The sequence below is a fragment of the Anarhichas minor genome, unplaced genomic scaffold (genome assembly GCF_050575085.1).
Source record: "Anarhichas minor isolate MPS153535 unplaced genomic scaffold, ASM5057508v1 ptg000074l, whole genome shotgun sequence".
NCBI classification, from domain to species: Eukaryota; Metazoa; Chordata; class Actinopteri; order Perciformes; family Anarhichadidae; genus Anarhichas; species Anarhichas minor.
Window position 1 is genome coordinate 4,507,187 of NW_027466520.1, and position 22,187 is coordinate 4,529,373.

The 22,187-nt window shown below is 43.6% G+C and overlaps 3 protein-coding genes across 5 annotated transcripts in view; 1 reads left to right on the forward strand and 2 right to left on the reverse strand.

Annotated features, from left to right (window-relative positions):
* Positions 1 to 2: 2 nt before the first annotated feature.
* LOC142937371 (ATP-binding cassette sub-family F member 2-like) lies at positions 3 to 5,201 on the reverse strand. Its single transcript, XM_076080245.1, has 15 exons — positions 5,096 to 5,201; positions 4,111 to 4,261; positions 3,794 to 4,006; positions 3,434 to 3,616; positions 3,135 to 3,306; positions 2,831 to 2,926; positions 2,648 to 2,750; positions 2,383 to 2,478; positions 2,091 to 2,210; positions 1,883 to 1,972; positions 1,679 to 1,789; positions 1,531 to 1,593; positions 990 to 1,118; positions 676 to 879; positions 3 to 588 (listed from the first exon to the last, which is right to left on the reverse strand). Exons 2-15 carry the CDS (start codon positions 4,247 to 4,249, stop codon positions 469 to 471), a joined length of 1,839 nt encoding a protein of 612 aa, XP_075936360.1. The 5' UTR covers positions 4,250 to 4,261; positions 5,096 to 5,201; the 3' UTR covers positions 3 to 468.
* Positions 5,202 to 5,550: 349 nt separating this feature from the next.
* Positions 5,551 to 10,838, forward strand: chpf2 (chondroitin polymerizing factor 2). Its single transcript, XM_076080840.1, has 4 exons — positions 5,551 to 6,639; positions 7,011 to 7,575; positions 7,700 to 7,882; positions 8,187 to 10,838. The coding sequence occupies exons 1-4, from the start codon at positions 6,368 to 6,370 to the stop codon at positions 9,459 to 9,461; spliced, it is 2,295 nt and encodes a 764-aa protein (XP_075936955.1). The 5' UTR covers positions 5,551 to 6,367; the 3' UTR covers positions 9,462 to 10,838.
* Positions 10,839 to 12,862: 2,024 nt separating this feature from the next.
* The window catches only part of smarcd3b (SWI/SNF related BAF chromatin remodeling complex subunit D3b), a 33,206-nt gene continuing 23,881 nt past the window's right edge, over positions 12,863 to 22,187 (reverse strand). For 2 of the 3 annotated variants that reach the window (XM_076080843.1, XM_076080841.1), the window contains exons 4-13: positions 21,014 to 21,136; positions 20,538 to 20,663; positions 19,874 to 19,969; positions 17,305 to 17,433; positions 16,904 to 17,065; positions 16,490 to 16,587; positions 16,124 to 16,259; positions 15,008 to 15,130; positions 14,381 to 14,482; positions 12,863 to 14,278 (exon numbers count right to left, since the gene is read on the reverse strand). In XM_076080843.1, coding sequence (XP_075936958.1) covers positions 14,225 to 14,278; positions 14,381 to 14,482; positions 15,008 to 15,130; positions 16,124 to 16,259; positions 16,490 to 16,587; positions 16,904 to 17,065; positions 17,305 to 17,433; positions 19,874 to 19,969; positions 20,538 to 20,663; positions 21,014 to 21,136 — 1,149 coding nt within the window. In that variant the 3' untranslated portion in view covers positions 12,863 to 14,224. The remainder of the gene's footprint in view (positions 14,279 to 14,380; positions 14,483 to 15,007; positions 15,131 to 16,123; positions 16,260 to 16,489; positions 16,588 to 16,903; positions 17,066 to 17,304; positions 17,434 to 19,873; positions 19,970 to 20,537; positions 20,664 to 21,013; positions 21,137 to 22,187) is intronic. The other variant, XM_076080842.1, reaches the window with a different exon arrangement.

Consider the following 22,187-nt stretch of genomic DNA (forward strand, 5'->3'; position numbering starts at 1 on the left):
TATGCTGTTTTTATGTTCCGTTTATTCAGACAAACCTTTATTGCATTACATTGTTAAATAAGGAATTGTTAAGAACTGCTCTTTTACACAGAAAAAGAAAAAAGGTCAACTTTTAAATATCATAAAATATGACCTAAATGTTGCTGCAATACATGGTGGGATAAAACAAAACTTTTCTATGAAGACAGCAGAATGGAATGCGTCCAAATTACACTGAGATGATTCAGATGAATCAGCCAATCAGAGTGCAGCCTGAGGTGAGAGGGAGGGCTGGATCGAGTGGCACTGTCAAACCGAGATGGAAATACAGTACATGTACAAGAGACGTGTCCGATAAGATGTATAAGAGATTGTTTCAGTTCTGTTAACGACATTTCCTGCAATGTAAACCCTGCTCGTCGCCTCAGGAGCTTGCAGGTCAAATCCATGATACGAGATAAAGGAGTGGCTCAGAGTGTGACGTTTCTTTTAGATGTCATGCGCTTGCTGCTTCTCGATCTTTGATTTCAAGTGCTCCTTGTATGCCAGAATGTCCCTATTCCACTTTGTGATGGTTTGATTCTCGCACACCCAGATCTCCTGAGCCACCTGGAGAAAGAGAGACGACGATTACACTCTAGGCCTGCGCTATTTCAAAAGCAAACGTTGAATGAAGTCAAATGATAAGATATTTACCAGTTGAATTAGCCTGAAGTCGTGGCTAACTAGCATCGTGCCGCCTTCAAACTCGTTGATGGCCTCTCCCAACGCATCGATGGTCTCGATATCCAAGTGATTGGTGGGCTCGTCGAGGAACAACAAGTGAGGGTTCTGCCAGGCCAGCCAGGCAAAACACACCCGGCACTTCTGACCATCGGACAAGTTCCTGATCGGACTGACCTGGAAGACATTTCAGTTGTAAATTTAGAGACAAGTGCAGACAAAGAAAAATAACTAAATTCCATTTAGCACTTTCCCATGTTCATCTGGGAGGAGTATCCCAAGCCTACCTGCTGTTTTCCAGTCAGCCCATAGCGGCCGATGATCTTCCTCATGTCCTCTTTTTCTTTGATGTCAGGATAACACTTCATCATGTACTCCAAAGGAGACAGGTCCAGTTCCAGCTGCTCCGTCAGATGCTGGAACACGAGCAGATACACAGAAGACGTTTAGTAAATATAATTTTTATCTCCCAGGTCTAACATTTGCCCTGAATCCGATGGAGCCTTTGGAAATTACAACCACAAAAAAATATTCCTTCGTATTTTTACATCAAAATCCAATGATCTTTTCTTCTAGAGGGCGTCTGTAGGTATGCTCATACCAATCACAATATCATGACATTTATCCAACAATCAATCTGCAATTTTAGTGACAAGGGAGGCTTGTGTGGAGCCACAGTCCTCTGTAGCTACATTCTAAGCCCGCCTACTTTAAAGCGGTCCAATCATGTGCAAAAGATGTGATTTAAATCCCTCTTGTAACTGTACACTACTCAAATATTGCGTTCCACTGGGACTTTAAAAAGAGATGACGTCGACAGTGTTTTACCTGGTGATATCTGCCAATCTTGACGTGAGAGTTTTTGCGGATCATGCCATCAGTGGGGAGGAGCTACAAAAAGAAAAAGGAGAATGAACTTCAATACTCTTGACAAGTGCAGGTTGTTGCATGATTGTGGGGGAACGACTGTGCCTACCTCTCCCATCAGCAGCTTCAGCAGCGTGGACTTGCCGGCTCCATTGGGCCCCACCAGAGCCACTCGTGTGTCCAAGTCAATACCAAACTCTAGGTTTTTATATATGTGCGGCTACAGGAAACATTGAGAGAGTGAGACTGAGAAATGCATCCATACGTCAAGTGAACAAAGCTCCGTCCGTGCTGTAGTGTTAACTGTACTCACTGTGTCGTCGCTGTACTTGAAGCTCACGTTCTGAACCATGATGACAGGAGGAGGAATCTTCCCACAGGGATGAAAGGAAAATGACAGAGTCTGTGGCAGACAAGAGGCAGGCGTTAGTACCAGAATATACATGTTCTCTCAAAATGTGTGGCCCTTTCTGACAAACACTGAAAGTTTCCAAACCAGCCCGACCACATCAGTACATCACCTTGTCGCTGACAACTTTTTCAGTCAAGCCCGAGGCCACCATCTTCTGCAGCGTCTTCTCTTTGCTCTGTGCCTGTCGGGCGAGCTTCGCAGAGCCGTGACCAAACCTGGCAATGTAATTCTAGAGGAGAGGGATGCAAAAAGAACAATGACTACAAGTGTAAGATGAAACTATGTACAGAAAGAGTTTGTTAAAATCTCTTCTAAAGACGACCAGAGATGAGTTTGAGTCTGCTCTGATCGATCCATTGTGTGCAGTGGAAATTTACCACCACATGGTGTCTCTCGTTTACCTTCATGTGTGTTATCTGGTCCTGTTCCCAGTTGAAGCGCTTCATCTGGTTCTCTTCCAGCTCCTCTCTGGTCTTCACATACTGGTCGTAGTTACCCTTAAAGCAGAAATAGATGTGCACGGTTAACCAAAAGGGTGGCACACAGAATTAGTAACAGCCTTTTAGCGTGATGAGATCACATATAACAGAGCTTATTTAGGATGTTCCAAGGGATGCTGAGGCGTCTTCATTTTACTTAAAGGTGGTTTCAGCCAGGTGTGCTTACCGTGTAGTATTTCAGTTTCCTGAGATTCAGGTGGATGATGTTGGTGCACACACCATTCAGGAAGTCTTGAGAGTGTGAGACGAGCACAAGGATTCGCTTGAACCTGACAACGAGAGGCAGGATGAGCACCACATGTCAACTGTTAGACTTGTACACAATTGAGGAAGTAGGGGGTGAACTTACGAACTGAGCTCCTCCTCCAACCACACACAAGCATCCAGATCCAAGTGGTTAGTGGGCTCATCCAGCAACAGCATGAAGGGCTTGATGAACAGGGCCCTAAATAAATAAAGTCATTCAAATTTAGATTCAGAGGAAACTTTTCATTGTGAAATTGTTTTTTTCTGTATACGTTATCAGCTCTTTAGAGGATGCAGTGCGAATCAAGAGCGCACCACCCAAAACATATCGCCATAGTAGCTCCGCCACAGAAGGATGCATCACATCATGTCACTGAATGGTGTAACACAAAGCACTTCATCTTTACCTGGCCAGAGCAACACGCATCCTCCATCCTCCACTGAAGTCCTTGAGTTTCTTCTTCTGCATGGGGCCGGTGAAACCCAAACCGTGGAGAATCCGAGAAGCTCGCACCTCTGCCTTGTCCGCATCCAGCTCCTCCAGACGCTCGTACAGCTCCATCAGCTTCTCACACTCGGCTATGCAGGGGTGAGAGAAAGGCATTTAATATACATTTCAATCAATGTAGCTATAGTATAACTATATACAATAATAAATACAAAAACTGTTGCCCTCTGCAGTTACTGCTTGGTACATTTAACTCACAGTCCTCAGCGGCAAGTCTCTCTGCCTCCTTCTCCAGCATAATCCTCTGCTCATCCACCTCCATGACACACTCCAGAGCAGTCTTCTCGCTGGGGGCCATCTCCCGGGTCAAGTGGTAAATATCTATGTGCTCTGGAATGGGAATCTCACGGTGCCCGATGGCCGACAACAGCATGGATTTTCCTGGAAGACATAAGTCGATAAGAAAATTTATTTTGCTCAACATATCAAAAATCCATCCTGTGCTACATTTATCCCACCTCTACTTAGGGGAACTGCTGTATACAAGCGAATGTGCAAGTGTGGTGACTGATAGGATACTGACTAGTATATATAATTTGCCAGGAGAAATCTTTTTACCTGTGCCGTTGAGGCCGATGAGACCATAGCGTCTGCCTGAGTTGAGCTCCAGGCTTGTGTCCGCTAGCAGCTCTTGACCGTGGAAGGTGAGCGACAGGCTGGCTACATGGACATCGGTGCTGTTGGGGTGCGAGGCCAGTACGCCGGTCACCGCCCGTGCCTCCGTCTTCGCCAGCTCAAATTCATCCAGCTCCTTTGTCAAACTGACGATCCCTATAAAGAAAGCAAAAGTTAATACAAGACATCTCGGGAATGATACAAGCCCTAGGAAATCACAACTAAGCCTATACCAATTACTCAAAGATCAGTTCTCTCACCATTGCTATCGGCTCCATTGAGCTGAGTCTCTGCTTGGTCACCCTCCTCACCCTCCTCATCAGTTCTCTTGGTACGCTGGCGATTTTTGGCAGCCTCCTTCTTCTTCAATGCCTTCTTCTTGGCTAGGTCGGATGGCATGGTTGTGAAAGGCTAGAGAAAAAAAAAAAAAAAGACATAGATTAACATTCTTATTCTCTAATATGATATACAATGTGATGTAATTGTATGTATATTGTACTCATATTCTCACTTATTAGAAGATTTCGATAATATCTGACTGGTTTAATGAGGGTATAAATCTGGGTAAAAAAAAATGGCTAACGGTAATAGCCTACAGAAAGTAGCGTGTGCAGAAACTTACATGACGCGCGGCTTAACCGGCGTCATAAACGTGCCGGTAAATGAACTCCGGGTGTAACGTTAACTTCATCTCCAGTTGACTTTAAGGAAGGAGCAACATTAATGTGGTTCACGGTAACCGTTAATGATGACGGTGACAATGCTAACGAACACCGGCGGCATTTTGATTTCTTCCAGTCCCACCTGCTCGCACGTTGGGTTCCTCGCATTATACAGCCTGATAAAAGCTAAAAAAAAAAAAAAAGGTAGCGGATGCCGCCAACATTAACGGTAGATTTGTCCCTTCAGAGTGAATTAATAATCGACGACAGTACCCACATAGTAGTGTTCGCTTTATAAAACAGGATGTCATACAACGTTATAGGGGAAAGAACTTAGCAAATTTGATTAATTAGCGTTAACGTTAGCTCTCTAGCTAACAATGCTAGCTAACCACAGCTGACGGGCCTGAGCGGCTAAGGCTAACATTACGCAAGGCCCAACTAGCTAGCTACTACCAAGCTCTGAAAGCGGCTAACTCGGCGGTTAATGTTAGTTTTTCAAGCCCGTTATTTACGTTTAACATAAAACTGTGTATATCAGCCATTTGACCCGTAGTTGTCAGACCCAGAAAATATCTCTTACCTAGATAATGTGTTACTGGTCTCGGGAGCACACCGATGTCTCGTGTCCAATTTTGCCGGGTGGATGTAGCCGCACGCCACACCGCCAGACGGACCATATATGGCCATACAGGGGCGGTGACAATTAATCTACCCGCCCCTTCCCGTGGGACTGCAGTAAAATGTCCTTTTACTACTTAAATTAATCGCATGTTTAATTTATAAATCGGTAATAATGTATTTGTTGGTTGGGACTAACTAGACAGAGGCTCAATTATTAACTCTAACGTTTGCTAATAAACCTGACAATAAAACTGTGATGTAACCATACAGATAATGTTTCTAAGTGGACCTTTTTCACATATATTTATATATTGACACTTATCATACATATATCACATATACCATCCTTATCGCATAAACACGCATAAGTCAGTCATAGGTGATGCTGCAGCAGCTCAGTGATGATGAGGGTAAAACCTTAAAGCTGCCGGTAAACACCACAGAAGAAGAAGAAGAGGTGTGTGTGTGTGGCACACAGTTTTTGAGGAAGTCAAGAAACTGAAGAAAATGGACGACATATGGCTATGCGTGACGGATTTTTTACCCTCATCAACGGTGAAAAATGGGACTTATTCCTTCAAAATGGATCGACGAGAGACATATCTGCACTAAACGATGCTAGCCTGCTAGCTTGCGCTGTGATGTTTGGTCCTCCGACACACAACGTTAGCTGTTCAGGTTAAAAATTCAGACACGGAGGACAGAACTTTTGAATCCTCTTCCGTATTTTTTTTTAAATTGCCGACTAATTAGAGTAACGTAGACTAAAACGGTTAACTTTACCAGGTGACGTTTGGCGTCTTGCTACACTAGTTAGCTGACTATAGATGCAGCTATTAGTGTTAAGGCTAGCCCCCCAAAAAATATAGTTCAGCTAATTAACATATCGTTAATGAATACCCGGAGTTTATATGACGTAACCAGCTTACACCGCCATAAACGTGAATAGTGCTACGATATTTGCAAACAAACGTTAGTTTATGACGTTAACCTGCACGTTTCCAATTTTAAGCATCTTCGAATATGAGGTCGAAGATAAGACAAAGTGTCTTACGTTTGCTAAATCTTACGAGGTAACGATAGGTTGATTTTAAACTTTATAACGACTACCTGAAGACAGGGACACTATGTGACATTTGAGGCCATTTTCTCTTCCCCTAAAATAGGTTCATCTTTAGCTGGTACATTTTTCCAGAGCAGTCTCATCTAGTCTAGCTCATTACTTCTAGATATGCGTCTTTCCTCTTTTCTGGCCGTGTTCAGGCCTGCTTTACCCCTCATCCTCGGGCTGTCTCTGGGCTGCAGCCTGAGCCTGTTGATGGTGTCCTGGACACAAGGGGACACCGACGACTCCTGTGGAGATGAACTGGGCAATGGGAGGCTGTTCAGGGCCCGAGGAGATGCCCAGAGGGACTCGAGGGATGGGGCCAGAGATGAAGACGTCCAGCCACGGATCGTGCCCTATCACAAGGACCCAAACAAGCCGCACAAGAAAGTCCTCAGGTGAGTGTGGAAGTCCAAACACCACAGTAATGTTCTGTGAAAAGTTTGTGTCAATGGTACAGAAGGGCTTTTTGCAATAACATAGCTACATGCAGCCCTTTTTCAACAAATTGCAAGACAGATCCAGAGGATTTCCATTTGCTAATTCTGTTAAAATCTCCCCTGCAATAATCTAAATGCACTGAGCGGGATATACAGTTTAGTAGGCAGATAGATTAGAGATCAGTCAAATCTCCCTTTTCATGTCTTATTTCAAATCTGACAGCTGATTATTGGATTGATATCTTATCCTGAAATCTATATTTCAGTCGACTGTTATGATAAATGATCCCCTTCATTCTGTACGTCCTCTATCTATTTGCTCTCTCCAGAACTCGTTACATTCACACTGAACTGGGCATCAGAGAGCGACTGCTGGTGGGCGTGCTGACCTCCCGGGCCACCCTCAACACGCTGGCCGTGGCGGTGAATCGCACAGTCGCCCACCGCTTCCACCGCACCTTCTTCTTCACGGGCCTGCGCAGCCCCAAGGTGCCTCACGGCATGGCCGTGGTGGCGCACGGCGACGACCGTCCGGTGTGGCTGATGTACGAGACAATCCGCCACCTCCATCAGCACTACGGCTCCGACTACGACTGGTTCCTCTTAGCCCAGGACGACACCTACATGCAAGCGGATCGGCTGTCGGAGCTGGTGGGCCACCTCAGTGCGGGCCAGGACCTTTACATGGGCAGGGCGGAGGAGTTTATTGGCGGGGAAGAGAAGGCACGCTACTGCCACGGCGGCTACGGCTACCTGCTGTCCCGCAGCCTGCTGGCCCGTCTGCAGCCACACCTCGACACCTGCCGTAATGACATCCTCAGTGTGAGACCCGATGAGTGGCTGGGCCGCTGCATTATTGACTACCTGGGTCTCAGCTGTGTGGAGGTGCACCAGGTAAGACTAATGCATGGGCAGCAATAGAAACGTGCATGGTATTTTGATCAATTTGACACAGTTTTATCAGTGGGATATCGGTATTAACATTTATTTTTCTTCTCAATGTTTGTGTGGCTCACAGGAGATGACCTACCGGTACTTTGAGCTCGGGAAAAACGCAGATCCAGAGCGTGAAGATGGCGTTCAGTTTAAAAATGCCTTCACGGTCCACCCTATATCGGAGCCAAATCTCATGTACCGGCTGCACAAACGATTCAGCCAGATTGAGCTGGAATCGACGTACCTACAGATACAACAGCTACAGGTTCGTAATACTTAACACAGAAAATTCCTGAGTAATACAATATTTCAACATGTCAGGAAAGCCAAAGACAAGGGCATGAAGTGTTACATTCCAGTGTTATCATCCTGTGAATACGCACGCCTGAGAACCCTTATCATGTAATTAAAGTAGCAGCTAATGATAGCTCATTAGCATTGTGTTGACATCACTTTAAATGTGCTTCACGCCACAAAGCAATCACGAATGCCTTAAAGGGAAGTGTTTACACACTAGACAGTGAGTACGTTTTTAGCTTTTATTATTTTTTTCTGTGTGTGTTCCTCAGGTGCAGATCAACAACCTGAGTGACCTGACACCAGAGGGCAAAGCCGGAGTCACGTGGCCCATCGGAATCAACCCCCCCTTCAAACCAAGAACCCGTTTTGAGGTCATAAACTGGGAGTACTTCACAGAGGAGCACATCTACTCGTGCATCGACAGCTCCCCCAAGTGTGAGATGAGAGGGGCCGACCGCGCGGACGTGAACGCAGTGCTGGAGATCGCGGTGGAGCGGCTGAACGAGCGCTACCAGCCTCAGCTTCGTTTCCGCAAGCGCCGTCTGCTTAACGGCTACAGGCGCTTCGATCCCACGCGCGGTATGGAGTACGTGCTGGACCTTGCGCTGGAGGCCTACACCCAGAAAGGCCACAGTCAAGTCATCGCCAAACGGGTCAACCTGTTGCGACCGCTGAGCACCGTCGAGATTATCCCCATGCCCTATGTGACTGAGGCAACGCGGGTGCAGGTCATCCTGCCCGTTACTGCCCAGGATCAGGACTTTGTGGGTAACTTCCTGGACATGTACGTGATGAACACGTTGGACACACATGACAATGTGTTACTCACGTTCCTGTTCATCTACGATCCCTTCGATGCGCAGCGGGTCAGCCAGACCGACGTGTTCGCCGGCATCAAGGCCATGATCGGGGAGGTGGAGAAGCGCTACGGAGACGTGAAGATCCCCTGGATCAGCGTGAAGACGGAGGTGCCCTCACAGGTCAAGCTGATGGACATCATCTCTAAGAAGCACCCCGTGGACACGCTGTTTTTCCTGGCCGGCGTGTGGACGGAGGTCAACGCCGACTTCCTGAATCGCTGCAGAATGAATGCCATCAGCAACTGGCAGGTGTTCTTCCCCATCCACTTCCAGGAGTACAGCCCCGCCGTCATGTACCGCGACCAGCAGCCCTCCGCGGCCTCCTCCTCCTTCGCGTCGGAGTCGCTGCGAGACGGACACTTCGACCGTCACGTCTTCGACGAGGCCTGCTTTTACAACGCCGACTACATGACCGCACGGACCAAGATGGCCGCCGACATCTTAGACAACGAGGAGCTGCTGGAAAGCATGGACGTGTACGACATATTCGTGCGTTACTCGGGCCTGCACGTGTTCAGGGCCGTGGAGCCGGCGCTGATCCAGAAGTACGTGAGGCGAGCGTGCAACCCACGATTCAGCGAGGACATCTACCACCGCTGCGTCCTCAGCAACCTGGAGGGTCTGGGCTCACGCTCACATCTAGCCATGGCTCTTTTTGAACAAGAGCAGGCCAACAGCACCTAGGAGCCTGCCTGGACTCGCACAGAGTAATGTGAATTATTATATGGTACTTTTGTGACCCATACAGGGAAATTCACACCCTTGTATTTGGCAGAAGGAGGTCAGGACCAGCTGAGGGACAGCATCATCTTGCTCATGGACACTTTGACCAAGAAAATAAGTTCTCTTCCAGCTGAAAATCTCTTTGCTCAGAACATATGAGTACCACCCCTTGACCTGACTCATGAGTCTATAACTTTGACTCAGTCTTGTCTAGACTTATGATGAGTGACGGAGGCGTCTGAACGGGATTACTGTTACATGTTTTCCTGCCATTCTTCTTACAGGAGCTGAGCAACAATATTTATACTTAAAAATATAGGAGGGTGTGTGTTGAAATACAAAAACTTGAGCTTGAGTCTTCCCGAGTGAAGATGTTTAAAATAATACTGGAAACAAACTGAAGCCGTTGGCTGCCTTTTCTTTTCTTTTTTAAGAGGTATTAAAGAGTGATTCAAACTCTGTTTCTGTTCAGAGTTGTTTCTTCATTCCTACTGTCTATCAGACAAGAAGATGTCTGTTTGAGGCCTGCTTGGAACAGTACCCGAGGTATCTGTATGTGGTTAGCGGTGTCCTATTCACAATAATATAATGCAGTCTGTCCGGTCTGTCCGGCAGCTCTTTACTGCAGCGCCTGCAGGCAGTGAACAGTTTGTTCCACAGCAGCCGGCCCCGCCTCGTCTCCCCACATTGAGTCAGTAAATCCCCGGCCCGGGCCTCCCTGGGTTTTTTTGGCGAGTGTTTCTGTATACACATGTCTTTAGGGAGAGAAGTGAACCCAGTGGCCAGGGGGGGAGGGTCGTGTCTAGCTAGCCAAGGTCCCTATAGCCTAGTGGTGTGGGTGGCTAACCTTCACAGCGAGGTGGTTGAACAAGCTGAATGGATCACTTCACTCTGCCTCAGACGGTCTCAGTGAGGCCCCTTAACCTCCCCCCCCCCCCCCCCCACCTCCCACCCACAAAACTTCTCCATGTTGTCGGGAGAGTAGCGGAGCAGCCGGGTGAAAGAGGCTCTTTCTGAGGTGGGGAGCGGGGCCGTGGAGAGGGCCTCCACCTGCTCCCTCGTGGTGAGGCCGGCGGACAATACAATGCCTGTCTGCCACCTCATGAGGAACGGAAAAATGTAACCCACCAATGAGCTCGGGCACAAAGTCAACACGTTACTGAGTGTGAGAGTGTTCCTTTAATGAAGGCCTGCTTACTTATTTGCATAATTGGTTCCTGCATCTGCAGAACAAACAGTGAACAGCATAGAAATGGAATGTGGGGGAAAAAACATAATCTGGTTTTTATGGAGTGGAGTGCTTTTGTGGTGGAAAAGAATAAAGACGTGGATATCAAAGGGTGCATTTGAGTAATTTTGCCCATGGATGTTTGAGAGTTCTTAAAAAATGAAATGAGTTTTATCATTTACCCGTAATTAAAGAGTCCAGGTAGGTTACACTCCTTGAGACCTCAGATACCTGTTATTGTCAGCAGAAATACGTAGGTATACTTAAGTATATGTGCTCTTTTGTTTTCCTCATATCTAGTCATCGTATACTGTGCAGCATTAGCACACAGAGCAAAATCTATATACTATCAACAGTACACTGAATATATGAAAGTTGAGAGATTGCTAGATTTAACATTTTATTTATAGAAACTCAAAATATTTTGCTCTGTGCTTGGACTTAAAGTATATGACTATATGTACGTATGTAAAAATAGCCAGATAGCTGTTATTTAAGAAGTCATAATACGTATAAATTAAATGGCTAAAAGAATTTTGCCCCCTTTTTTAGTTTTGCCTCAAGACTTCATTTAGTGTTTTATGACCTTTAGATGTGGAAACAAGAGGCACTTCAACTACTTCATATCTTTCTTTAATCCCAGTGACATTTTGTACTATCATTGATTCTTGGCTGTTATTTCTACAAAATGCTGAATCATCACTTCAAAATAAAAAGGACAACCTAGTGTTACTAAACTAGATATAAACCAAAATTCAAGCCTTAATTTCATCATGTTTTAAGGATCAGTCCTCCAGTTTGTCATTAGGAATAAGTATTTAAGTATATTTCCACCTTGTAATGCAGCTTTAAGAGGATTAGTTTAACACAATGTGTACATTTTTGCAGCAAAGCACCTGAAGAAATCTAATCAGTTTCTATTATGTCCACATCAACACGTCACGTCCATAAAGGTGAAATAAAGACGCTTTAGATATCATGGCATTTACAAACTTTGGCAAGCGCTTCTTTATTTACATCCAGGCTGTCTCACAATGTCACAGCTGTTTTCCCTTTTTTTTTTGTCTTCTTTTTGTAGAATCACCAATCAAGTTTGCTCGTTAACAGATGTACAGTGTTAAGTATACTATTACCTCCCTGTCGGTGACGCTCGGACAACAGTGTAAACAGAGAGAAAGAGCGGTTCCCACTCTTCACAAACACATGCAGGGGGTGGGGAGACGGAAAAACATGTCAACAGTATGTCAGGGTTTAGTGACAGGAGACACAGTAGTCGTGTTAACATTTCTGTCAGATATTTCGGATGCTGTGGTGCTCAAAGCTGAGGTCACCCAGGAGTTGCAGCTTCGAGTTTCCTCCACAAGAGGGTGCAAGTGAATCAGTGACTGAATGACAAGAAGGCAAATCAGGACTAAGAGACTACCAATGACTACGCGTTCCTCCTCTAATGAGTGCAGTTATTATAACGTAGTCCTAGTAACAAAAACACAGTTCAGAAGAAAAATCACACCTACAGTTAGTTGCTGGTAGGGCATATCATTTTTGGCAAAAAAGTTTCCAGAAGGCATCTCAACAAGTCTTTTGCTCGTCACACAGACTGCTATACGCCAGCTTTTTTTTGATATTTACACACACACTATCTCTTCAGATGTACTGATCTAATGTCCATGGAGCATGCATAGGTCATCGTGAAATCATCCGATCACTTGTTGTGTACGCTGGGATCATAAAGAGGGTCTCACCCGGGACGAGAGGAGAGTCCCGACAAGAGAATTACAGCACAGTGCAAAGAAACCCAGAACAGGTTCCAGGCTAAAAAAAAACTGACTGCGGAGAAGACGACAAAAAAAGAAGAAGAAAATCCCTCCATCTGACATTACAACATATACATACAAGTCAAGTGTCATTTAAAAAAAAGTGTAAAAAGGAGATCGGTGCAGATTATACCATGTGTTACAGCTACTGAGAGTCTTTCTTTGTTGCAGCTTCTAGCTCCCACGATAGTAACGGGAGAGACCTAAAATAAATCACCCCAACCCAAGATAGTACACAGAGGAACACTAACATTCCTGCCCTACTAATTCAAAACTCATGGAGCTCCCACAATGCACCACGTAACTCACCCCCCCCCCCCCCCCCCCCCTAAACAAACACACAAATAGTCTGTCACATACTGTACAGTTGGCCCTCTTAAGGGAAAAAAACATATGTACATTCACATCTCTAGAATCGTTTTCTTCTTCATGTAACATAAAAAAAGTGTAGGAATGGACAAAATCCTCCGGACCTGGGGTTTAGTGTTCATTGCAATAACAGTTTTAGAGTTTGTTTATAAAAACCTGAGGCCTAATTGGCTACAAAAGGCAAACATTTGGGACTGAATCCGCTCTGAGACTACCCAGATTGTTCAGATTTTTTTATGACCACCTTACAAGGGAAATGTTGTTGCAAATTGCGGTGAAACCCCAGGTGCAGTGTTTTTTGCCCACTTCTATTTCAGTGATCATGTTCTCTTCTTCTTGTTGCAACCTTTGGTAACACCTTCAGGACATAAACACGCGACTAACACGACACAAGGAGGAGGCAGTGAGCGACTTTGACGAAACACATCAGTCCCAACATGTATTTAGGCATATTTGTCATTTTTGCTATGGTTAAGGGAAGAAAAAGCTGGGAAGATCAATACTTATTTCTCCTTCATTAAAACACTATCCTTGTGGTGATAATCATGTGATAACACTTCAGTTAACTTGTCTAACACTGTTTACTGGCGAATAACTCTAGAATGAGACACACTGGAGGTTTGAACTGATTCACTCAAACCTGAAAATGAATGAAATCCACACCTCGGGGGTTATAGATAGAACTGATTCCTGTGTCACACCGTAATCTCGACTTTGCTGGTGTAGTTAATCAATATTTAAAAAAAAAAAAACACTCTCCTAATGAGAACAAACTAAAAAAAACACACACAGTCACACTTACAATCAAACAATAAATCAGTTTCAGAGTTGGAAAACATGAAATTTGAAGACTCATCCAGAAGGAAACTCTTTTTCGAGATGAGAATCCCCCAAAAAAACACCGCGGTGTGTGAGCAGCCGGTTCAGAGTTCGTCTTGACGTGTGTGTGTGACGTATTTACAACAAAAAAAAGGAGAGAGTAGCGATGAAGAGGAGGTCTCCGAGGGTCTTGACCTCGGAAGGGTGCAGCTGAACACATGCGGTTAATGATGACGTCCTGACGGTCCTGCACGAAACGGGACAAATGTGCAGCGGACGCACGTGTGCATCGAGATCTGGGCTTCCATACGTGAACATCGCTCTTCCTCTAAACTTCACATTTTTGCATTGTCTTTTATCACTTTGACAAAAGATTATTATTATTATTTTTTTTTTTTTTTTAGGTCGCCGCCATTTTTAGAGGCTTCACCGGACTACAGCGATGGCCTCACACGCATACACACACTCACGCAGAGATTCAGGAGGGCCTGGATTTAGGTGTTGCGGACGGCCAAGGCCTGCTCCAGCTCCTGTCTCCTCTGCTGGATCTGCAGAGGGAACGGAGGAGAAAGGAGAAATGCGTCGCCTGAGCATCTGGAGGCCGAGCTGGGAAGTTGTTGTGAAAGTGAGTGTAAAAGACGTTTCCTCACCTTGCAGTAGAAATAGCGGCTGACGGCCTCCTGGGACCAGGGCTCGTGGTAGAACTCCGCCCTCCTCTCCTCTTCAGGGTTCCCGACTACATCTGTCATTAACTGCAGCCGGCGAGAAGGAAACCATTAATGACAGGACCAAATAATAACCAACATTAATATTATATGTGACAGGAAGTAAACATGGCAACACCAGTTAGTCCACTGCAGGTCAAAATCACAGAAACAGAAATATTCAAAGTATCAAAAGTTAAAGTTGTCATGAGGCGACATAATGATCCCTCAGTGTGACATTATATTATTATGTATTATTTAGTCGTATTTTTTTATTGTAGCTGGTGAAAATTCATATATATATTTTACCAATTTATATACAATTGAATGGTTTAATCGACAATCAATATATATTGAATCTATAATGCATCATATTTCATAAACTGAGAACATTATTTGTATGTTTTCATATTCAAAGTGACTTCCTGCATTTTATTACCCCCCCGAACATATGTCCAAATAAACACAGCGAGTTGTTTCAATGGAACTTTAAATTACAAAAGAAAAGGCATGAGTGTGTGTGTGTGTGTGTGTGTGTGTGTGTGTGTGTGTGTGTGTGTATAAATATCAAACCTTAAGATCTCGGCTCTGGGATTTGAGCCAGTCCTGGATGTAGCCCTTGGGATCTCTGGAGAAACTGAGCATGAAGTCCCTCTGGATCTTCAGCTGGTTGATGGACTCGATGGTCTCATGGATCTGAAAGAGAAACAGTTACAGTACATCAAGAAAATGTTCTTTATTTATTTAGCATTTAACTAAATAAACTCTGTATCCTCATAATAAAAATATCAAAAATTATACTAAATCTAGTAAAACTGATTCTGTGTTTAAGTCTCAGAATCAAATCTCCAAACATTTAAAAATAGGAAACACATATTTACTCAGTACATAACAATGTTTACAGATATAAACATCAGGGGCAACAGAAGAAAAGTTCTCCAAACCGGCTCACATCAACAGTTCAGTTCTACAAAATGAAACTGTGTCTGAAGTATGTTGATCTTCTCAAAAAGAATGGATCACATAGAAACAGATTTATCTCTACGCCGGCGTATCAGGGCCATTGTAGGCACAAAAATAATAATGAATTAATCACCGAGCCAGAGGAGAACGGTAATATTTGAAGGGAAAAAAAGTTTGAATTTACGAGATTTTAGTCGTAAATTTGAGAGAAAAAAACTCTGATATTCTCTTAGAAATAACTCACACGTTTAAGAGAAAATGAACCGGTAGAAAGAGTGTTCTCTTATTAAGGAACCGCATCGCTTCACTTTGCAAAGTTGGATCAACAAGGAAATCATCAAACTACCAGAATCAGCAGACATTACTGTGACAGTTCTCAGAAATGTGTGAGTTCTTTCTTGCAAATGTATGACGTCATAATCTCAGAGAATATTCAAGTTTTGTTCTCTGATATTTACAACTTAAATCCTTCTTTGAGTATTACTACCCTCTCCTGGTTTCGTTTCTTTTTTTTACCTTCAATGGCCCCGATAAGCTATTGCTCTTTTAAAATGGTAATAAACTGGCAAAACATTGATCTACTATCATCCTGTGCAAGCAAACTACCATAAAACAACAGCTCCTGTTAAAAGTAGATTTACTTGTTCCCATGAGGAACATTTACAATTTACAACATGAAAGGTGAATCAATCCAAAGCTTTCCTTCTGTGATGCTGGTGATATCACCTTGTTGTCCAGTGAGGCGATCTCCTGCTGGTTGGCGGTGGAGAGGAGGAAGCTGCTCATCTGGCCCTTCAGGGGATCCTCCACCTCCACGTCGATGTCGTAGCAGGCCGTCTTCTTCTGGTCGTTGGGATCCACGCTGGCGGAGAGCAAACGTTCATTTGTACAGGAGATAATAATTACGGAACATAGAGAGAAATATTTCAACAAATCCTTTAAAGCATGTCATGATGCCTGCAAAGAGGCTGAATCAATGTTAAGTCATACAAAGATAAATACATCATGGCACAACTTCGCACTGAAAAACGTATACATGCACATCCTCATACTTGTCTTATGTTGTTGTTTCTGGGTTAAATAATAGTTTACCTGATGACGTGGTTGATGACGATGGGGTCGGGGGGTAGGAGGAGGTTGGTGAGGCGCTGAGGGATCTCAGAGAACTTCAGCCGAGGGCAGTCAAAGATCTGCAGAGGAGGGAAAGAGTCTGTTAATAATACACACAGTGCCAAAACACATTTATCATGGGGCGTATTAATATGTACGGCTAGGTTAATTGATTTTACTTGTATTGTAGAAGACTAATTTGTTTAAATGGAGTTTGTATCGTGTATAATATGGAAATTACAGAGGTCAGTATTGCAAGATAGATGTTTTTACTCACATTGTCGCAGGAATAGCAGATTTTCAGCAACACGGATATTAATATTTATGCAACAGCGTGATTTATAGTACACACACACACACACACACACACACACACACACACACAGAGTCCCGTACCTGTTGGAAGTACTTGTCACAGTTGATGTACTCCTTGTCATGGGAGTCCTGCAGCTTGTTGGTCTTGACGTACTGCCAGAGGGCCTGGATGATGCAGGAGCGAGTCTGGGTGTGAATGCCAAGCAGGCGAGCCAAGCGAGGGTCCAGCTTAAACTGGGGAGGCTGCGGAGACGACATGATCGCATTACAACACTTTCTTTTTGTACGACCGCCCACCTCGGAGCCTTTACATCATCGCATCTGGCATCCTTATCGTATTTTCACCGGGCTTGGAGACGGATGTCAGGTTCAAAATGGAGTCTCTAATGCACTCTGTAATGTTTCTGGTGGTTTATCAGCGATGTGAGGCCTGCGGGTTGTCACCACAACGGTCTGATGTATTAACTGTGCGGCGCCCTCACCTGGTAGTCCAGCATCAGCAGCAGAGTGCAGCGCACGCTCACGTCGCCCGGCCTCTTCACCTGGAAGCCGTCCGTCTCCTGAGTGGTGGGCGTGCGGTGCCACTGAAAGAGCAAACCGCCGCAGAGTGACTACACACCCCAAACTGAGGTGGTTTATTCAGACTGAATTGTCTTTTTTATATAGTATCACACTTCATTTCCTGTTGGTTTCACGCTTCATTTGAAAGTGTGAAACAAACATACACATACCTACAAATTATGGATGATATATTTTACAGTTTAAAACACACACTGTGCTTTAACATGTGCATATCATCCATCATCGTCCAATACAAATCCTGCACGCTGTATTGACTGTACACGGACAATGTATACAAGCATATACTTATACTTATACATATACATAACCATGCGCATTTTAATTTGTTCAATACTTTGCTTTACGACCAAATACCTACAAAAACTTGACTTTGTGTTTAGCGCTCATTAGCAAACGTTAGCATGCTAACCCCCCTGAACTAAGATGGTGAACATGCTAAACACCAGAGTGTTAGCATTGTCATTGTAAGCTTTAGCGTTAGCCTTATTGAGTGTAGAACTCTTAAAAAAAGAATACTTCCTGAACTTTATCTTTAATTGTTGATTTATATTTAATGTTACAGAGAATTACTTCAAGATGTGAACGTTTTTTAGGGGCTTTAATGAAGCTGCAGGAGATTTGGCCCATTGAACAAATGTACAAAAGAAGTCATTGAGTGCACCTGCATCCAGCAGCCTTGATCTTGACCTACAGCACAGAGCCTGTGGTTCGGCGAGAGGTTAAATATCTGCAAACTAGCCATGCACAGTGTGCTGAGAAACCAAGATAGCAAGAGGTTAACCATGTGGCTGTGAAGCTGAATGTTATCACACCCAGGATCACACCGTCAGCGCAGAATTGAAGTGAAACAGAAAAACTCAATTCAACTAACTATTTCCAAATGATTCTGTTGTTTTAGTCTTTGTGTTTACGTATATCGGAACCTCCTCTGTATCTAACCGCAGAAGAAATGCTTTTTAACGTCTCCATTTTATCTGGAAACTGAAAGGAAAAGCACTTTGAGCTCCGTCTTCAGTACAGCGGATTGCAGCAACTAGGCATGCAATACAGAGTAATGTCTTCCTCCAACCAATGGCTGATTCAGAAGTACTGATTTTACCTCAAGGTAGAGAAAGAAATTCTTTTGATGGAAAATCATTGAAAGCGATGCACCTGAGTGCCCTCTTAAAAGGAGGAACCTTGAGAAGTCATAATTTTTCGCTTTCGAAATTTCTAAAGCTTTTTATTTTTTTTTCCTAAATCAATACATTTAGTGAGGATACAACGTGAAGGGCAGCTAATGATTGTGTTTAATTAGTAAGCACTTGTTTTCTGCAGCTCTAACACCTGCATGTTAAAAAAACAACCTTGCACAGTTTGGGAAAAAAAAAAAAAAAGTCTGTCCTTTCTGTTGTTTTAGAAAATCAAATATTAAAAAGAAGAGAGAGGGCAGTCCACTCGCTCTGTCTGTTTGATTTTGTATGAATTCAAAGAGGGTGGTAAAAAAAAGGAGCAGGTTAGTTGGGGTGTAGCTGGAGACTTAACCAGACGTCACAAAATAACAATCTTCAGTGAAAAACCGTCACCGACCCTGACTGCATGGCTGAACAGAGTCTGATTCACAGAATTTGGATGTACAAAAGCTATAATACTAATGGATGTGAACTATCAAATTGAAGCTTTTAGCTATGAAGTGACAAGCAAGTTGTCCAGAATGTTGAAGAGATAAAACTAAACACTGAAGCGGGGGAAAATAAGCCAATTAGATGATAAAAACATGTGCTTTAAGAGAAGGTCTAATCATGCAGCGTATTAAAAACTACAGCTGTGAAATGCAAGTGAGCCATCGTTAATGTAATTAGCTCCACCTGTGATATCACTCCACCTACCAGCACCTGTAAAGCTCACTGATTAGCATGTTATATTTTGTTTGTTTAATCAAAAAAAAAAAAAAGGCAAAGTATAAAAATTCCTTTTGCCTTTTTACGATCATCAACATTTTTCTGGCTGTAGCTTCATTTTTGAGGCTTTCTACGTTTTGAAACGAAAATTGTGGGAATGAGAGTAACTTTAAGATAATTTTTTAAGGAAGATATTAAAGCTTCTCTCCACTCTAACGGTGACGTGACTCACTTTAACTCTGAACAATCCAAACACTAAAAAAAATCGGATTTCTTACTGAGCTTCATATAAAGTTTTAAAGGGATTTAAAAGTTAAATAATACCCAGAATGTATGAAAGATGTGTAACATTCTGAGAGTATGAACGAGTAGAAAAGAGCAAGAAGAATCCAAATACAAAGAAATGAGAGCCAGAGACATGTAGTGCTACCTCGACTGATGATATTTGAAGCTCATTCATTTCAAAACCGATGATCATCATCGTGAACACTTGAAAGTCTGCAATCATTTTGTCAGAGCAGGTAAAAGGTCGTTCTAAAACGAGCCTCTTCCTCTGTGGTCAGGATGCAGTGGCCATGTCTGAACTAACCTCAACCAGGTGGTTGTCAGGACCGTAGAGGTCTTTGTCCAGCTCGATCACCAGGCTCTTAAAAAACGAAGAGAACTTCTTCTTCTGCTTCCCCGGCTGTGAAACGGACAGAGAGGGGTTGTGGTTAACGAATGTCTGAATCGGAAGCACAAATGCAACAGCAAACATTAGCCGCCGTGTGTTCGCTCGTAGCAGTCATCAAAAAACCCACAAGAGGGCTGAGTGAGATCAGCATGGAAAGACACTAGACACTAGACACTATTCTCAGGGTCCACTTCCTCCAGAAATATTTGAGGTTTGAGAAACCTAAATGCTTCCTACCGCTGTGAGATGACGTCTTTGCTGCTTGGCCTGCTAAGAACATCAGAGCTTTTTTCAAGGGAAGCTAAAAAATCCTTGTGCTTTTCAAGCTGCATCTACAGTCTCTCTAAACACTCTTCACAACAGCAGTCATTCATTTTTATATTCCGAGCCAGACGATACTTTTCTGTCCAAATTCGTTTGAGCACATCATTACTGACTGCCGGCCCAAAAACGACCCAGAGCAGCACACGTTCATGCTAAATGGGGAGATTATGATCTCAGTTATTTCAATTTTTAAATATCATAAGTATGAAACAATAAATAAAATAGACACTGTGTATTTTAGAGGAACAAAACTCACATCGTCTATCAGCTTCCCCTCTACTCGCAGTTCCCACGATGCAATGCTGCCATCTGAGTCATCGGCATCGGGTCTGGCCGGGTTGAAGGTGTTGGAGATGTAGAGCCTCAGTTTACGCTTTTGCTGCTGACACAAGGGCACATAACAACACCACAAATTAAACGGACGTTTCACCAAGTCTTCAGTTGAACGGTCACGGTGCAGGCGGCCCAATGCACACCGATTAAGAGACTAATGCACACCGATTAAGTTCGGAATAAATAAATGAATTAAAAAATAAATGAATTAATAAATACAACTCTGGATGAGTCTTTAGTCTGGAAAAAGGATGCTTTCTGTCTTCAAAGATGCGGTGAAAAATAAAGTTATTAACTATTTGGCGACCTTTCAATACCTGTTTAGGTGCAAATATGATTTTAATTAGACTGACACTTGAAGGACAGCAGGTCTCCCTGGCTCCTGATTTTTCCCCTTACCTTCATTGGTCTCTTCAGTGCTTCCTGGATGTCCACACGTTTGCGCATGATGGTCTGATCCAGTTTGCGCTCGAACGCCAGCAGATCCATGTAGGCCTGAGACTCTGGGACCAGCTCACGGATCTACTCAGAGGGGAGACGGTCTGACGTTAAAATCTTTAGATCTCACACACATCAGATTAAGAAGACTTTCTTCACATACGCTATCTGAATATCACTAAAAGGCTTAAACAGATTAGCTGTCTGCCCTGTCTTTGTGCTGCAGGGGGTCCAAGGACTTGTTTCAAGGACATTTAGCCCCATAACATATTGTTTCAAGGAATGGTATCATTTATATAGAATAACAGGAAAGCTTTGTGAAAATTGTTATTCGCTTTCTTGCCGAGAGTTATCCTAAAATGAGAAGATCGACACCACAGTAAATACAGTAAATAGGAAGCTAATAGTAGCCGCCGGTTAGCTTCATTTAGCAAAAAGACACGAAAATAAAGGGACACAGCGAGGCTGGCTCTGTGTAAAAGAAACAAAATCCACCTACCAGCACCTCTAAAGCTCAAGAAATAATTAAATGTTATTTATGTTTGTTAATCCTGGCGGCAACCTCTGGTTCTGCCAATAAGGAAGTTCCTTAAACTTGCATTCTTTCTTATAGCCAGCAGGGGGCGACTCGTGGTTGCATAAAGTAGTCAGATCCTATAGACGTCTATGAGATTTTCTCATCTAACTTTGCAAGGAAGCTAATAGGCGAAGTTCCTAAAATCTCAAAACTAATCCTCTAATTTCTTCTTTAAGAACCTTTAATGTTAATGCTATCTTACTGTCTGTCTGACAGTATCACATACATATTCTGTATCAACTTGCCAGCTTCTCCATTGAGACTGGGTGAAACAATCAAACCCAAGACAGTGTCAAATGGAAATGTTCTTGATTTCTTGCGCATCATTTTATACCCATTTCCCAGAAATTCAGACCAACATATTTTCTTTTTGGATGTTTAGGATCGCCACTATATTTTAAATAAAGTTCGGAGGGTTTGAACAAAGTTTGGCTGCACAGAATGAGTTTTTGCTGACTGACCCACCGCTAGGTTAGTGGGGGTTTAAGATGCGGACCGTGAGCTGTAATGGCCCTGATTTGAACTTCAGCCAGGGACTTATGTTGTATGCCGTTGCAT

Excerpts from the sequence above, each read along its gene's own strand:
- LOC142937371 (XM_076080245.1), bottom strand. The coding sequence starts at position 4,249 with ATGCCATCCGACCTAGCCAAGAAGAAGGCATTGAAGAAGAAGGAGGCT. Across the intron at positions 3,307-3,433 it reads GAGACTTGCCGCTGAGGACT|CCGAGTGTGAGAAGCTGATG; the intron begins GTGAGTTAAATG and ends ACCCCTGCATAG. Across the intron at positions 589-675 it reads ACTTCAGGCTAATTCAACTG|GTGGCTCAGGAGATCTGGGT; the intron begins GTAAATATCTTA and ends CTCTTTCTCCAG.
- chpf2 (XM_076080840.1), top strand. The coding sequence starts at position 6,368 with ATGCGTCTTTCCTCTTTTCTGGCCGTGTTCAGGCCTGCTTTACCCCTC. Across the intron at positions 7,576-7,699 it reads GCTGTGTGGAGGTGCACCAG|GAGATGACCTACCGGTACTT; the intron begins GTAAGACTAATG and ends TGTGGCTCACAG. Across the intron at positions 7,883-8,186 it reads TACAGATACAACAGCTACAG|GTGCAGATCAACAACCTGAG; the intron begins GTTCGTAATACT and ends TGTGTTCCTCAG.